The sequence below is a fragment of the Mercenaria mercenaria genome, chromosome 2, assembly GCF_021730395.1.
Source record: "Mercenaria mercenaria strain notata chromosome 2, MADL_Memer_1, whole genome shotgun sequence".
NCBI lineage: Eukaryota > Metazoa > Mollusca > Bivalvia > Venerida > Veneridae > Mercenaria > Mercenaria mercenaria.
Genome location: NC_069362.1, coordinates 42,144,066 through 42,160,879, shown reverse-complemented (window position 1 = coordinate 42,160,879; position 16,814 = coordinate 42,144,066). Strand labels below are relative to the sequence as shown.

General features: G+C 33.9%; 2 protein-coding genes across 3 annotated transcripts; one reads left to right on the top strand and one right to left on the bottom strand.

Moving 5' to 3' along the window:
* The first annotated feature begins 215 nt into the window (after positions 1 to 215).
* Positions 216 to 4,743, top strand: LOC123563811 (uncharacterized). Its single transcript, XM_053536295.1, has 4 exons — positions 216 to 344; positions 747 to 910; positions 1,928 to 2,095; positions 3,822 to 4,743. Exons 2-4 carry the CDS (start codon positions 748 to 750, stop codon positions 4,091 to 4,093), a joined length of 603 nt encoding a protein of 200 aa, XP_053392270.1. The 5' UTR covers positions 216 to 344; position 747; the 3' UTR covers positions 4,094 to 4,743.
* A 42-nt stretch (positions 4,744 to 4,785) lies between these two features.
* Positions 4,786 to 14,933, bottom strand: LOC123562695 (uncharacterized). Of its 2 annotated transcripts, none has more exons than XR_006688613.2 (2): positions 14,819 to 14,933; positions 4,786 to 8,244 (listed from the first exon to the last, which is right to left on the bottom strand). XR_006688613.2 is itself a non-coding variant. In XM_045355304.2 (2 exons), exons 1-2 carry the CDS (start codon positions 8,962 to 8,964, stop codon positions 8,066 to 8,068), a joined length of 531 nt encoding a protein of 176 aa, XP_045211239.2. In that variant the 5' UTR covers positions 8,965 to 10,294; the 3' UTR covers positions 4,786 to 8,065. The 2 variants fall into 2 exon arrangements, 1 of the variants encoding a protein (XP_045211239.2); XM_045355304.2 differs by lacking the exon at positions 14,819 to 14,933 and adding an exon at positions 8,613 to 10,294.
* Between the last annotated feature and the right edge of the window lie 1,881 nt (positions 14,934 to 16,814).

The following is a 16,814-nucleotide window of genomic DNA, read 5'->3' as shown; positions in this document are numbered from 1 at the left end:
CGATCCAGACTGAGAGTACACAAGCCCTTTTGTGACTACCAGGGTGGATCCAGACTGAGTGTACACAAGCCCCTTTGTAACTACCAGGGGGGATCCAGACTGAGAGTACACAAGTCCCTCGGTGACTACCAGGGTGGATCCAGACTGAGAGTACACAAGCCCCTTTGTAACTACCAGGGTGGATCCAGACTGAGAGTACACAAGCCCCTCGGTGACTACCAGGGCGGATCCAGAGATTACTTTGTTGCCGTTGTGGGGCCAGGTATTCAACTTGGGAACGATGATCCAAATATAGCACCCCGCTGTAGTCCTGTTGGTCATGACTTCTGGGTAAAAGATTTATGGTAAGTTAGCATACAAATATAATAATCACAAAATATCTTCGTTTGACAGTAATTGTATATTGTTTTCACATATTTTGATATTTTAATTCGTAAAATAAGTTAGTAAAGCTTTATAATACTAGTCTTTTAAACTACACACATAATTTTGAGCTTTATCCAGTGTTTGAGTTATCCGGCAGTATCAATACCCATCTCCGCATACATGATTTCTTCACAGGGCCAAAACCTCAGGAAATGTTAATCAGGTAGTAACAGCATACAGTTTAAATCATAAGTGAACTGGTTTCTACTAAGAAGTAGCATGTATCAAAATATACACAATCCTTCATATCAGGTAGCGAAAGAAAAAGTTCTTGGTTGTCTAATCGAAAATGTGTCAGAAATATTGCCATTTATTTTCAGGATGCCAAAGGACAGTAGGATATACTACAAGTTCTTGGTTGTGAGGTCGTACACAGGCGTTATCGTAGATATAGAAAACATAGCACCTCGTCAGCTACATGTTGGTCAGACACCTATCACAGTTGGAAATACTTTCAACAGAACAACATACAAAAGGAAAAGAGGTAATGTGTAAGGTTTGAATATATATGCGGGACAAACGACCCCCACAGTCCAATAAGAAAATTCCCGTCTTTGTGTTGAAATTAAAGAAATAATATAGAATACAAATGTGCACAACGATATGAAAAAATACGTTAAATAATATGATTTTAAACGTATGTAACAAGTGGTGGTTTATAGTTGTGGATAAGGAAACAGAAAGTTTCGATATTATTCTTAGACTTGTTTTTCCTGTTCGTCTCGGCGGGTCGGTACTACGATAGGATTTGTGTTTAAAAACAACGGAAAAGACCAAAACTTTCAAATCCCACAGAGGCGTTTTTACCTGACTTTCTGTGCGAGCAATTGCAAATGCACTGGGAAAGACGGAAACCAGCTGTTGCAATATATAAGCCCAAAGAGACTGTTTTTAAGTGAACGTTGTTTCCTTCTTGTGTAACTGCTCGATATTTTACCAGGAGGAAACTCTCAGTTATGTTGAACATGATTAACTGGCTGCCAACAGCTAAGCTTGTTTCGAATTTACTTTGATTCCATGAGAATGTATGTATCAACATCATTATCAAATTAATGCAAACTTAGATGACTATTCATAATCATTACATGACTCCTTATGTAAATCATTAGTCCATCGTTTGTGCTATATGGCCGAATTGTTTTCAACACGTGTATACTGGGCCAATAAGTCAAACATATCAAAATAAAACAGTGAAAATTAATTTCTAATGTCATGTGATAGAACACTTTGGACCTCAGGAAATAGTTTTGACTATTGAATGGCAAGCCATTCACTAAGTGCATACAACGGTGTATATATCCTTGAACATCTTTGAAGAATATATCTACTATTTAAAAAATATTGCTAGAAATAAACCTTACAGTTTTTCTTACATAATTACTGTTTTGATCCAGAAACTATTTCAAAACAGTAACAGGAAATTTTGCTTTCATTTAGTTTTACCAATCGTTATAGATATCGTGTCAGTCATTTACAAGTGTATTTCATTTTAACATTTAAGCTACCCATAAACAGTCTCGAGCAAGAAATGACCAGAAAGGAAAGAAATTGGAAAAGGACATTCAATACACGAAAAGTTTGCAAAAGTCTACAGGTTCTGCCATAAAATATACAATGACAAATGAAAAGACTGGACACGACATCAGTGAATTTGTTCCCACAACATTAGGTATACAGCTTTCATAAGTTAACCAAAACAACATTTGCATAAAATATATCTCGAACATAAAACAAAAGTTTATTCAAAACAAAACTTGATTCCATTAAATGCTTCAATACACATGTAGTTAGCCAATGTTAATACACATCCAGGACGCAGTAGCTCAATTCATATGAGCATGATACTAATAAACTATAAATAGCTATTGACTTTGAAGGTTTTATGAGATGTGATGTGATTATGTATAAATCAAACTTTAATCAGTGGACAGATAAACCAGTAGATAGTTTTTTTAGCAAGTGGGTTGTGAAGTCACTATCTTTAAAGACCTGCTCGAGTCCTACCTTTTAACCTTAAATTGTCACTGAAAAGCATGAAAATCCTGACTATGAACAGTGACGCCTGTCAAAATAGAGTCTTTTTTATATAAAATTCTATATCAAGTACCAGAAGTTATGCGTACTAAAGTGTGGCGCGTTGTCGTTAACTGTTACCTATTGTAATCATGGGTTGCATACACACAATAGAATTTAAATAGCCGCGGAACAGGGGCTTCAAATGGTGCATATTATACTTTATTATACCTCACATAAATGTCCAATGCAAATTTCCCATTAGTTTAACTTGAATAATATATCATATTCCCCCAGTGATTTTATATCACATGCACAAAATCGTTATTTTCAATTTCTGCGCAGGTGATATATATGATCCATAATTTCATATCAAATGCGCAACAGCGTTATTTTGTTTTTCTGCGCATGTGATATTATTTTTTCATATCACCCGTTGAGAGATTGATACTTTTGCATTAATTAAAAGAGTGAGTCGATTAATTTTCAGACGAGGCGCTTATATAATTATACTTTAGGATTAAATTACCTTTTTCTGCTGCTCTTGCATGTGCGAACACGGTCGAATTTTCTTTTTTATGCTACGTGCAAAATATTTCGAAAACAATTTTTCATCAAATATTGAATCGAAACTACCACAATAAGTTTGGAAATGATCTAACTAAGAAAATGAGTGCTCACACTTATATGTTTCGTTTAGAAAAAAGAAAGTTATCGCCGTTTTTCGAACGCTACTGACTGACGCAATGTTAAAATATTAGAATAAATATAGGGGTCAGCTATAAACGTCTCGATTAAATCTATCAAAAAGTCTTATTATACGGCAAACTCGCCACATATTATAATTGCTAACAAGTAAAGACTCTTTAATTCTGTCTTCATTATTAGGTTAGTAATTACTTTTTAATGTTAAATAAATTACTATGTTGATTTTCCAGTAAATGCTTTGACCCTTATAATCTTTCGGTATAATAAAATAAATATTGCATTCCTGAGAGGGTGATATGAAAAATGTTCACCCCTCGAAATATGAATATAGACCTCGGCTGGCGCCTCGGTCAATATTCATATATCTCGCGGTGAACATTTTTTATATCACCCTCTCAGGAATGCAATATTTATATAATATCTACGTTAGGAATCATTCCTTGCTAAAATTCTTTCAGTTACAATATCAGTTTTATACTGATGAAAGTTTTTCTGTGTACTAAAAAAAATCAAATTTTCATCAAAAAAAAAAATATCAATTACATTAAATTGGAACCAGTCCAGACATGTCTGGTATACGTTTAACAACTGTGAATTTGTTGTCACCAGTATATCAATAAAATAACCGTTTATTTCTGTTTCTGCTGTTCCTGTATTATCGTTTTCTATTTCAGAAATTCCAGAAATTCTTAAAATCCAGACAGGGGAGACCGTTGAGACGAAGGACGTCCAAACACATTCGACAGACACAGCCATTGACCAGTCCACGTACCAAGAGGCAGTAACAGGTAATGAAGATCAAACTGATAGCTTCAACAAAGCAAATTTCGCTAGTTATGCAAATGTCGTTCCTGGCGAGAATGAAAGTAACACCGAACGTTCCGGAAGAAAGAGGCTTTTCTTGGGTGGCACTCGCTTCGTGTCTCGGATATTTTGTCTTCTTTAGAAAATAGATTTTATTTATATGTAAACTTATGTTTTTATGTTTTGATCACTGATTATTATTACAATTATAAATTTTATACAAAAATGTTGACGACTTATTTTCTCTATTTGAATAGCAATTGCTGATTCTCTATTATGTGGGTGCCAATGGTGTTGTACACTTCATTAGATCTCACCAAGAAACTCAAACAAACCGTGTCTACCATATAATGCTGCGTTTCAAATGGATCGTCTTATACATTTAACTGATACTTTGCCAAATGTCCTCCATGTAAATGCCGGTATACTTTTAACTCGTACGTCGACGAGAAGTCGATGCCAGTTAATCGACGATATAGGCGTTAATATGTTAATTACTTAAGTCTATTTTTTGAAAAATTCACAAGCAATAGCCTTTAAAATTTGTTTCCTGTCAGTAAATAGACTCTACCTATCTACAGTTACTGCAAAGCCCACTGTCGGATGTTATTTGCAGAGAAAGTTTAAAAGAAATGTACAAGAGTGTAAAAGCAATGCTAAGGTAATCCTATCTGCAAGAATGTCAAAATTCTAAAGAAAGAGTTTACATGTAAAATGAGTGAAAAACAATATTTTTCAAACCAGGCACTATTAGCAAGTGTGTTTATAGTGACTTTATACCCTAACTGAACTTTTTTCAGATATGGGCCTGTACAAGTTCGACTGGTAGAGAGTTTTAAATAAAACTACAGCTGCTGGAAAGAAGGAATACTTAAATATCTGCATGTAAGAAATATGTTGATTATGAGTAGTAAAACTGGATCAGGCACTGACGTGTGAGGGACTATTTACTGCAACCAGTCCACGTACTAACGTATGACATAAGGAGTCTGGCATCAGATATTTTATCATCAAGGGAATGCCGCCACAAGTTGCTTAACATACAGGCACCAATCATGTACTCTGAACCATTTAGTTTTCTGGACGGTGTGTCTAGTTCTAGCATATAGCATCGCGACAAAGACAGAATACTATAGCCGAGGTGTACCAAATTTTGTCAGCGATTTCCCTAGGGTTTGAAACATTGGAAAGAATAATCATGTTAAGGAAGGTGAGGGCTCGACTTGATTTAGTAGTTACCCGATGGCAAAAAGAGTTCTGATAAAATACTGATACTCGGGTACTTGGCATCACTAACTCTTTCCAGCGATAAATCGTGGAGTTTAAATTTGTATGTAAATGGGATATTTTGCATTGTCCATTTTGAAGTGTTGAATTCAATGTCCCATTTGTTCGCGCAGATACGTAACCTATCAAGACCTTATTGTATGCTCCTTTCTTCGAAACTATGATTAACCTAGATGTAAGTTGCAGTGTCGTCATCGAACAACCGAACCTGTGAAACAGTGTACTCTGGCAGGTAATTTACATATAGCAGAAAACAATGAGGAGCCTTTGGGTACACTGTCAGAATAATTTGTATATTTAATATATTGATAACGTAACACATAAGCATAGATAGTGCTTGACTCCCTTTTCATGTTGTCATTACTATAATTATTGTTAAATTGCTGTTAATAATAGAATTTGGGTCATTTATGGCTGATTTGGGTTCATTATATGGATAGCTGGGTCCCAGCTTCGCACATTATGTCATATACAAAAGTTAAAGGGAACCAGATATTTGATAGAACAAGTACTCGTTGTAAAACGTTGTGTTTAAATTTGGACCAATCAGAAACAAGTTCTAAAAATAGCACGTCTGCTGGGGTATAAATAGGTAGATGGGTGACAGAGAGCTCATTCGGTATCCAGCGGTCGAAGAAGACACATCGAGGATTCAACTAATAATTTATCCCAGTACCTTGATAATGAGACTATTGCAGTTACCCTGTCAGGGCGGATAAATTATTAAAAAGAAGATTTTTGAAGTTCATAGACTAAAGAAGAGTTGCAGAAATTCAATAAGGTTTCGAGCTATAGGGCCAGCGCATAGGAGTTTAACCTTAAAGATAATTGAATGCTATAGACGATAGCATATATAGGCTGAGCATCGGGAAGCTGAGACAGAGACCCAGAGTTTGGTAATCTACTGAGATAGTAGGAGAGTTCCAGATTATAGAAGGTTCAGCATTATTGGCGAAGTACAGCCAAGGCACCGGGGATATACCTATATGGTAGTTGAATGCTACATATAATAGCATATAGGCGCTGAGCATCCAGGAGTCAGGGCATTCATACAGAGTTGAGAGGACAGGGGCCGAGCATCTATGCGATAAGACTCGTATGTTGTTGATTCAAAGACATTGTCTGACGGGAACTTCAACAAAAAGACCAGTCAAGTATAGAGTCTCCAGCCTATAGGAGTTAATTGAAGATTGTTAGTTTGAAACATTTAGTGATATGCCTGATCCCTAAAATTGTCTAGCTCATAATAAGAAATCATTTACGACTCATTGGTACGCGAATCATTTAGGCAAGGTAGCCAGAGGAAAATTCTATATATGAGATATTTGGTCTCATCAGCTCTACGTTTTAACAAAGGACATTCTACATCGTTTGTCAGCTAGTCTAAGACATAGTCACATTAGCGAGTGGACCCAAACCATGGCGTAGGCACTTCCCTGGGTCATATAACCAGCATCCTGACATACACTAGACATTATTTGGACCTCATCTACAGTAGATACTACGTTACGGCCGCGGAAAGGCTACAAGTTCACTAGCTGTATATTTTGCGTGATCAGAATTCATCGACGAACTAAGTAGTGTCCGACACCGCTGTGGTTATTTTTTCACTTTTGAAGAAAAGTATTGCAACTTACACAGCGTGCAATTTTTCTTTCGTCTTTGGCATACAAAATACTTTGAAATGAATGTCCAAAGAATTTATGTAATTGTCATGAAAAATTACCATTTTCAGTGCAAAATGATACTAAAATAACAGACAGACAGACAGCCAGACAGACAGATTCTTTGTTTTCAATCACTGTAAGCTATATAAAACATAAGGGACGTTGAGGTGATGTGTTCGTTTAGGTCAGATACAGTATAATTGTTATAACATTAGCTTTATTTGGGATGCTATACGCGACTCGAGTGGATTTTGCATGACCCATGTCAACGAAAGCAATATTCGAAGCGTCTTGATCATGATAGTTCTTGATACTGTCCGGAATGACGTTTTCTCCTTTTGAAGATCACATAAATAATAAGCATACTAATTCCGCAGTACAGAGTACCTACCGCAGCTATGTAAAAAATTAGATTATACGACCCTGTTACATCAACGCTATAACCACCCAGATATTCCCCTATTATATCCCCTACACCCATTATCATATAAGTTATAGCAACTGTCGTTGGAAAGCTTTCTGACCCTCGGAGCTCCAGTTGCAAAGACGGTATAAATACTGTCACTATAGCCGCTGTTAAACTACGGAGTATCATCGACAAGAACATTCCCCAGTATACTGGCGAGGCAATAACACCGAGGTGAGCTACAGCCCAAATTGTAAACGCGTAACACATGTGTATTTCCGGCCGAGTCTTTGGATAAAATTTCAAAAATACGATAGATATAATTCTGCCAGCAAATCCGAATATTCCATTAAGAGAAAGCAAAATTGCGCCTGACTGAACCCCAAAGCCCTTTAGAACAGCCACGTCCACAACGAACCATAGTTCAACCGGACCAAATGTTATAAATATAAATGATGACACTATGTACACCATGAAAGCACCATCGGTCAAAAAGCTCGCAACAGACGCACTATCGCCTTTGGTGTTAGTTTTCCCTCCTGTATGAAAATATCTTTTGGAAAAGTGAATAATTAATCCACATGGAATGCAGTTTAGATATGCTAGAGCACTCAAAATTATCAAACATCCGCTCCACGAATATGCTTCAGTTAGGCATCAGCAATGTATGGCATTGCAGTCTGTCCAATTGTAGAGCCTAATGGCAGAACACCAAGAGCAAATTTATTGTTATTAACAAACGTCCAGTTGATAACTATTGATGAAACGAGGATATTAACACTTGCAAATAAACTCCTACGAAGGCTATAACTGTGCCAATGTCACCTGCCAGACTCCCACAAGCCATTGCAACACCAGCAAAAACAGCAGCTGTCATTACGCATGCGCCAGTATCATACTTTGTTACGACCTTCCTGAAGAGAAGTCCACCACCTAGAAATAAATTCGAAAGAAGCCGTTTATTTTGCTATTCATGTGTGAACTTTTTCAGATATCAAATAGAATTGAATGTCTTATTTTAATGTGTCTTATTACTGCTTTTTGTCGCAAAATTCGCCAATTTTGACTTTACAATGCATGGTAAGAGAATTTCAATTTACTAGTAGATCTATTTTACGATCTTGAATTTGAAATTCTTACGTCACTTGAAATTTCAAAAACCCAAATTCAAGTGCAAGATTTTTGTGCAGAAATATAGCTATGGTTATTGTTGTTGATTTTTAACAAATGCTGGAGCGGAAACTTACACCATAGAGATTGACCATTCAGAAGTGCTTGGTGATTTCATAAAATACCATTACCTAATGAAACACCCATGTACAAGCCATGCACAAGTGCTGCCTCTGATCGTAGACATTGGAATGACGATATCAGCTCCACATAAACAACCCCGAGAGCAGAAGTCATTCCAAAACTAGACATACTCATATACAAGCAAGCCGCCATTACTAAAACACCATGTGATGTTGGCGCGTGCATCTTCCCTCCATTTTGGGTACCTCCGTCAACACTCTCGCTTGAAAGCGTCGAATTTGATAATGTTTTTGTCAGTTTATTCCCTGACAGAAGAAAAGAAGCTTCCGTTTCCCGTTCGTAACCGGCATATGTAAAAGACACTTCAAGGTCGCTAGTGTCTTCGACAACCAAAGGCATTTTAATTACTGTGACGTTTCGAATAAATACAGAAATACATCCAAGTTAGTAATGAATGGCCATTAATCTATGATATTTAACTTATTTTTAATAAAGTTGATTTGAAGTATCCCTTATAATTCAATAAGATGTACTGAATAGTGTTCTTATTCATTACAACATTACCATGTTTACAGAACTGAGCGTGTCTTTGAATAGAGCGCATGATTAATGTTATTAATAAAATCACGCTATACGGTAACAATACAGTACGTATACTATGCCTTGCATTGTGCAAACGGTATTAACAACATGCTGTTGCATATACAGTTAACAAAGCACTTCTAAACTTTTCCACACATTTTACAATTGAAAATTACCTGTAATCATAATAACGGGAACGAGCGGTGGTCTAGTGGTTAAGATGACGGGCGCTCAACCCGGGTATCGTACGGAAATGACTTTATACACCGTGATAGGAGAAACTTCTTTTCACATACGGACTTTGATTATATCAACTATATCAATCATATTTGGACATGATTTCATTAGCAAGAAATATTTTATAACAATTTTATCTTTTCATTTGTGTAAGAAAAGTATTATAAAAACGAAAGAACAAATAAATACTTCAATCATTGTTTGATGTTTGACACGTGTGCTTGAAATAATTGATAATGTTTCCTTTCTTGAAAATTCAAATTTGAAAATTATTTACTCGAAAAGGATCAAGTATATAGTAAAATTTAGGACAAGAAACAAAAGACTACATATGTAGAAACAAGAAATTGGAATAGAATAGCTATGTACACTATGTCAAAGTATTATTGGGAACGAATACCACTTTTTATTAGAATGATCTTCCTTATCTCATACTAGAAAAAAATAATATATTAGACCGAAATTTATAACAGACCCAATCTGTTAAAATTTGATATGCTAATGAATATGAACTATAATGGATTAGAATACATGTATAAGAAATACTGTTTGTTTGTTAAAACTATCATCTTATCATTTAATAATTTTCTGTAAAATACCTCAAGGAAATTATATCGGTTTATGTTGTTTAAACTCTATTTTCATTTGAGAAATATCAATTAAAATGAAACTTATATATTTTAATACAATTTTTCAAAGCAGTTGGTGTAAATAAAATGTGACTAATCTAAACATGCCATTTTTATTATATTGTACCTCTCTAATGATATTTTCCGCTATTTAGCCTTCTTAAATATTTCTCTTAAAACTCAATGTTTTCTTCAAATACTTTTTTCATTGAATGATTAACGTATTGTTTGCCAATTTAATAAATCATTTGAATATTACTATATTTTCACTTATTGATTGATTTTGTTTAATAAATTTAATAAATTTAAACTGACTGCATTGTATTCAACTCACTGTGTTTTCTCTCATATATTATTAAACACTCCCATTGGTATTGTAATTTCAAGAATCCTTTCCTGCCATTAGCCCATAAGCATTAATAGCTGCGCACCCAAGGAACATTTTTATCGACGTTTATATCATTCAATAAACAATCAATACAATTTTATTATGATAGTCAACACTTGGAAAAGACAAGTCATTTTCACAACGATTTTCCACATGCGAAAAGGACTTTGCAAAAGTTTAAATCGATATCAATGTTGCCAAAGATTATTAAACCAAAATTTATATCTTTCCCTGTTATTTATATGGTTTTATCGAACTATTCAAACTGAATTCTATCATAGTAGATCTATGCATACTTTTTGAAAAAAAAAATGCACTAAAAAAATTAATTTGAAAAATATAACCCTTTTTCGTGCCGCAGAAATTACATATATGCGAAAAGGCGTTATCCATATAACGGTATTAAATTTGGCTAGAGTATTTTCCTATTACATCAGAATTTTTTTGGTTTTATAAATGCTGTTCTATATCAGTATTCATACTGTGTTGAAAATAAAACTGCATTATATACAGTTGTTCAAAATTTTAACTCTTTTTCGCATAGATCTTACATATGCCGAAAGGAGTTTTCAGCATATATGGCCTAAAACAACCTATTTTCCATGGGTTGGTTTATTTCTTACCTGGTTACAGAGGTTACAGAGCTCGGTGAAATAAAATCTATATTAAAGTTATGTCTTTTTTAATATAAGAAGAGAAACATTCTTTCCCAATTTAGATATTAGATATCTTTAATTACAAAAAAAAAATAAAATAAAATAAAATAAAGAACCAAAGACACACATCAAACAGATTCCTATTTCTTAAAAAAAAAAAAACAGTAGTTACTGGTGGTTACATAATGTTATGCAAGTTTTATTTTTTTTTTTTAATTTAAATAGTGGGGGTGGGGGGAGGCATAAGTCACCAACATCAGAGGTACAACCAATACCTCTGACGTTGGTGATTTAAATTTCAAAAGTGTACACCAAAGATGATCCTTAATGTTAAAATTGCAATAATTTATTAATTCACACTCATCAAAGAGAACCCCTATGGTTTCAGAACCATTAATCCCTTACAAAATATTATGTGATTGTTGTACAATACCCCAAAGTTGGTGATTTATGGCCTTCCTTATATTTCTTATTTAGCAGGTAGACATATCCGGGAGGGTATTTTCACCCCAATACACCCCAAAACACACAAAGATCGACACCCCAAGACACCTGAAAAACAATAATTATCCTATTGTTTATTATTAAGATGTCAAAATAATAACATATTTTGAAGTTATTGGTGATAATTTTCTTTTCTTAATCGTAGAAAAGGAAACTATAGAACGTAGTCCGGGATCTGTAAAATGCAAATCAAAGGGAAACAAATCAATATGTAATTTACCTCCCTTTAACATTAATAAGTTCGTTTCAGCTGATGGTCTTAGACGTATTTCCTTGAACAAATCCATTCTAAAGGTTAATTTAACTGTAATAACATGACTTTAATATATATATTTTTTTTAATAAATAATAGAAATAAATTAATATTCTAAGTGTCTGGGGGTGTATTTGGGTGTTTTTGTATGTCTTTGGGGTGAAAAGACCTTCCAGACATATCCAATCATATTTCTCAATATATTCTAAAAACAGCCAATCACAGTCTTTTACAGACTATGAATTATGTGATAGACTATGTTATTTTATTTGCATACTTAATAAGGCCCTGTATGGTTCAATTTTTGTATTAAATTTTATTTCTATTTTGTCATTATTTTGTCATAACTTCAAGATATATTTTGTGAACTAGTGCTTTCTTGACAGTAGAAGAACAAGATAGAAGAACAATTACAGGTAAGAATTTATAATATATTAACTTATGTATAAAATAAGAAACTAAAGTACTAAAATTGTTATAATTTGCCCACATCTTAAAAATTACTTTATTAATTTAAGTACTTTTTCGAATTTTTCATATGTTTAGGATAATTATGTTATTGACAAATCAAATTTTGCCACTGCATTATTATATATTCATTTATTTTACAACTTCAACAAATTTTTGTAAGTCACAAAAATAAAAATGAAGGAAATGAAAAAAATATAGAAATTACATTGATTTCCTGCCCTACAGTAAAAACATTTAAATATTTGTATGATGTTTAACATTTTCCAGTAAAAATCAAAATACATGTATACACTCTTTATCTTCAATAAAGCATGTAAATTCAAAAATTGTTTCTTCAGTCAGGTATTCTGGTATTCACTCATTTTCTCTCATCTTTACATTATTTGATATTTTTGAAATTTTGATTTGTTTTAACAACATACTGATGTAAATATCTGTTATATTCCTTAAAGGTATTTTGTGATTTTTAAGGTATTTGCAGGACTGGCTCTTTGTTCAGTATTTGGTTATAGTGGTGCTACAAAACAAAATGTTTCTTGTGAAATGAAATGGTTTCAGTTTAAGACTGATTAAAATTCAAGGGCCAAATTTCAATTAATAATGATACTGTTTTACATGCAATGAAATTAGTATACAACTTTCACAAAACTTTTGATCTATTTTGAAATACGTGTTTCAGTTTAAAACACTTGCATAAGGCCATGTTTCTTTTTTTATAAAAATATTGTCGGGAATTTTAGGGATATTTAAATTTAAAATGGTAATATTTCCTAGAATTCTCATTTAATATGAAAGCTTTATTCACATCTCTAGTCTATAATGCTTTTGCAAGAAATAAAATCTTCCGTAACCTACCAGTACCTATTTTGGGGTCAGGTAATGCTTTACACAAAGGTATTATTCTTTTTGGCCTAAAAATTGAGATATATTATTTATATAATTATGTAATCTTAAAGTGTAGTTACTTTAAAACTGAATGAAGAAGTTTGTGAACAGAACCGAACAAATTTTTTATTTTATATTTATACATAAGTACATCCTCTCGTCTACATACAATATTAATAATAACCATAAGCATTTGAATATGTACAGGGCAAATGAGTACATACAACAAAACACGCATATTGTACAAATACGGAGGCTGAACAATTAGTCATGTACAATTAGTTATGTATATCATATACTCTATTGGGAATTCATAATGTAATTCGTTAATGTTTTTGGATATATTCATCAAGACCATTCTTTCGATAAATTTACACATAGATGTTTTAAAGACCTGCTCCAGTCCTACCTTTTAACCTTAAATTGTCACTGAAAAAGCATGAAAATCCTGACTATGAGCAGTGACGCCTGTCAAAATAGAGTCTATTTTATATAAAATTCTATATAAAATACCTGTGGTTTTGCGTGCTAAAGTGTGGCACGTGGCCGTTAACTGTTACCTGTTGTAATCATGGGTTGCATACACACAATAGAATATGAACAGCCGTGGAGCAGGGCTTTTACATAACAATATTTTTTTTTAAAGACGCGCCACAAAATAACTGTATTCTTTTGTATTTCCATGATGGTAATTATACATGATTTGCATGAAAAATATGAGATATGCAAGTATTTAGTTTCAAATTGACAGTGACATATATTAGGCAAAGACAATGTGTTTAATGTCTTAACATTTTATTGAATTAATGTAGCAATATGTACAGAAATCAGTGTATTTAGTTAAATTTCAATCATATTTTGTTTCTACGGTGTAAGACAGTTATTCATCTATATTCTTATATTCACAAGTTATGCTGAAAAGAGACTGACAGAATAAATTTGCAGATGAAGTTTTGAAAACACATCTATTCAGTAAGCGTCAAATTTGTCCACCTGAAAACTTGTAGTATAGCTGTATATTACCTGTATTAAGAATGATTTTCACAAAGTTTTAGTGGGTGAAAAAAGTAGGTCACTAGGTCGTGGTGGGTCTTTAAAGACGCGCCACAAAATAACTGTATTGTTTTGTATTTCCATGATGCTTATTATACATGTTTTGCATGAAGAAAATAAGAAATAACAATATCTAGTAACAAATTGACAGTGACATATATAAGGCCAAGACAATGTGTTTAATGTCCAAATACATTATTAAAATTAAATCAATGTAGTAGTATGCACAGTACTTGGTGTAGTAAGGTGACTTTAGACCACACTTGTTTCTACAGTGTAAGATAGTTATATTATTCTATGTTTATAAAACTACATTGTAAAGAGAATGAATGAATAAATTTGCAGATGAAGTTGTTAAAACACATTAATTCAGGGAGGGCCTAAATTGGTAGAATATAGCTGTATCAGAATGATTTGCACGAAGTTCATGTGGGAGGGAAAAGTAGATCACTAGGTCGTGGTGGGTCTTTAAGTAATACTTGTGCTCCAGCTAGCGCGGAATAGAAGGGCGCGGCGCCCTGTCCCTTTCTCAAAGCGCCCTGTCGTTTTTAATTGCGACCTATGCCCTTTTGAGCCCAGTAAATATATGCCTTACTGTAAAAACACCCCATGTGTCCTGTGTATTGTCCTCTCCCGCTGCAAGAGCTGATTCCGTTATGCAATATACAACATCATTTTATTACACTTGTCATCAATCTTTTCAAGGTCGCTTCCGTATACACAGGTGACCGCCTTTTAGGTCCGCCCCACACGTCGATCAAACCAGTTAAGCGAATCGTGACAATTTCAAGGCATTCTGTCAAGCTAGACGTGGCGATGGTGGGACTGCGCACGTGCTACACTTCTCTCAGCCTGCGAAGCCGTATTATCGTTATTAGAGACAATTAAAACTTTTGATTTAGCAGTCGTAAGTATACTAATTTATCTAGATGTAAGTATACTAATTTATCTAGATGTAAGTATACTAATTTAAAAAAAGGTGAGACTTAGTCTTTGAAAATACGTCGACGACTTTTCGCAAATGATACCTGGATAAAGCCATAAATTGTTCACAAAGCTAACCTGATGGTTTCTTCACAATGAAAAATGAAAAAATAGACACCTCGTGCTGTGTTTCGAACATACAAAGATACAAGCGGATACAAGCTACAGACTATGTCTCAGGGGTAATCTAGATCTGAGTTTCATATTTGAAAATATGAACAGTTACTACATATAGTAACTGTTTAGGTAAACATAAGGTAACAGGTTTATCTGTATTAACAGTACTATATACCCTAGGTTTAAAATAAAACGTAATGCATGTTTACATACCTCTTCTTTTGTTAGACAGAGGTCTATATTTTTCTGAAAGACCTCTTTGAACAAAAGAATTCTCGTGCAGAGGTCTAGCTGATCTGACCCAGACCTAAGCACTTGAAAAGTGATGAAATAGCATCTATCAAACGCATAAATATGTTTCAATAACATGCTTTTTATGGTGATTTTATCATTATTGCTCATTATTACCTAATAAAATAGTCAGTGGTTTAAATAAACGGATTTTCAAGAAAACCATGCACAAAAACTTCATACGTTTAATAAATGTAATAAATACTGATGGAAAAAATATGAAAAACTAGAATGTGTCTGTAGGACACAGGGTGTGCCCCCCACTGGTACATTTGTCACAAATACGGGGAAATAATTCAAATGTTTGCAGTCTTAATGGGGTATAGCCTCAACAAACATTTTATGAAAAGGATTCATTATTCTAGGCCATATACTTTTGAGCTATGAGCATCACAAACAAAAAATCCACTATTTTGGCTATTTCAAGGGCCATAACTTTGTAATAAATGCCAAGATTCTAAGGAAGAATGCCAAGTGTGCAAGGACACATCATGATAAAGACACAAGCAAGGTTTCATAAATTCACATCAAATACGTTTTGAGCTAGGCACATAATTAAGTGAAAATGTGCATTTCTTTACTATTTCAGGGGCCATAACTTTAATAATAGGGGGTGGAGCCAGCCAGGTGTGTAACACTTTTTGTGTAAGTTTATATCATGATAAAGACTTATGCAAGTTTTCAATCATTTATATTAAACACTTCTTGAACTAGGTGCATCACAAGGTGAAAATGTGCATTTTGACTACTCAGGGCCATAACTCTGAAAATAGGAGGCGGACCAAAATGAAAAATAAAAGGTGCACAAGTTCATATCATGATTAAGACTCATGCAAGGTTTCATGAATCTATATCAAATACTTTTTGAGCTAGGCGTGTTACAAGGTGAAAATGTGCATTTTTGACTATTTCAGGGGCATAACTCTGAAAATAGGGAGCGGAGCAAGACGAAAAATAGGAGGTGCGCAAGTTCACATCATGATAAAGACTCATACAAGGTTTCATCAATTTATATCAAATACTTTTTGAGCTAGGCGTGTCACAAGGTGAAAATGTGCATTTTTGACTATTTCAGGGGCCATAACTCTGAAAATAGGGGGCTGAGCCAGACGAAAAATAGGAGGTGCGCAAGTTCATATCATGATAAAGACTCATGCAAGGTTACGTCAATTTATATCAAATACTTTTTGAGCTAGGTG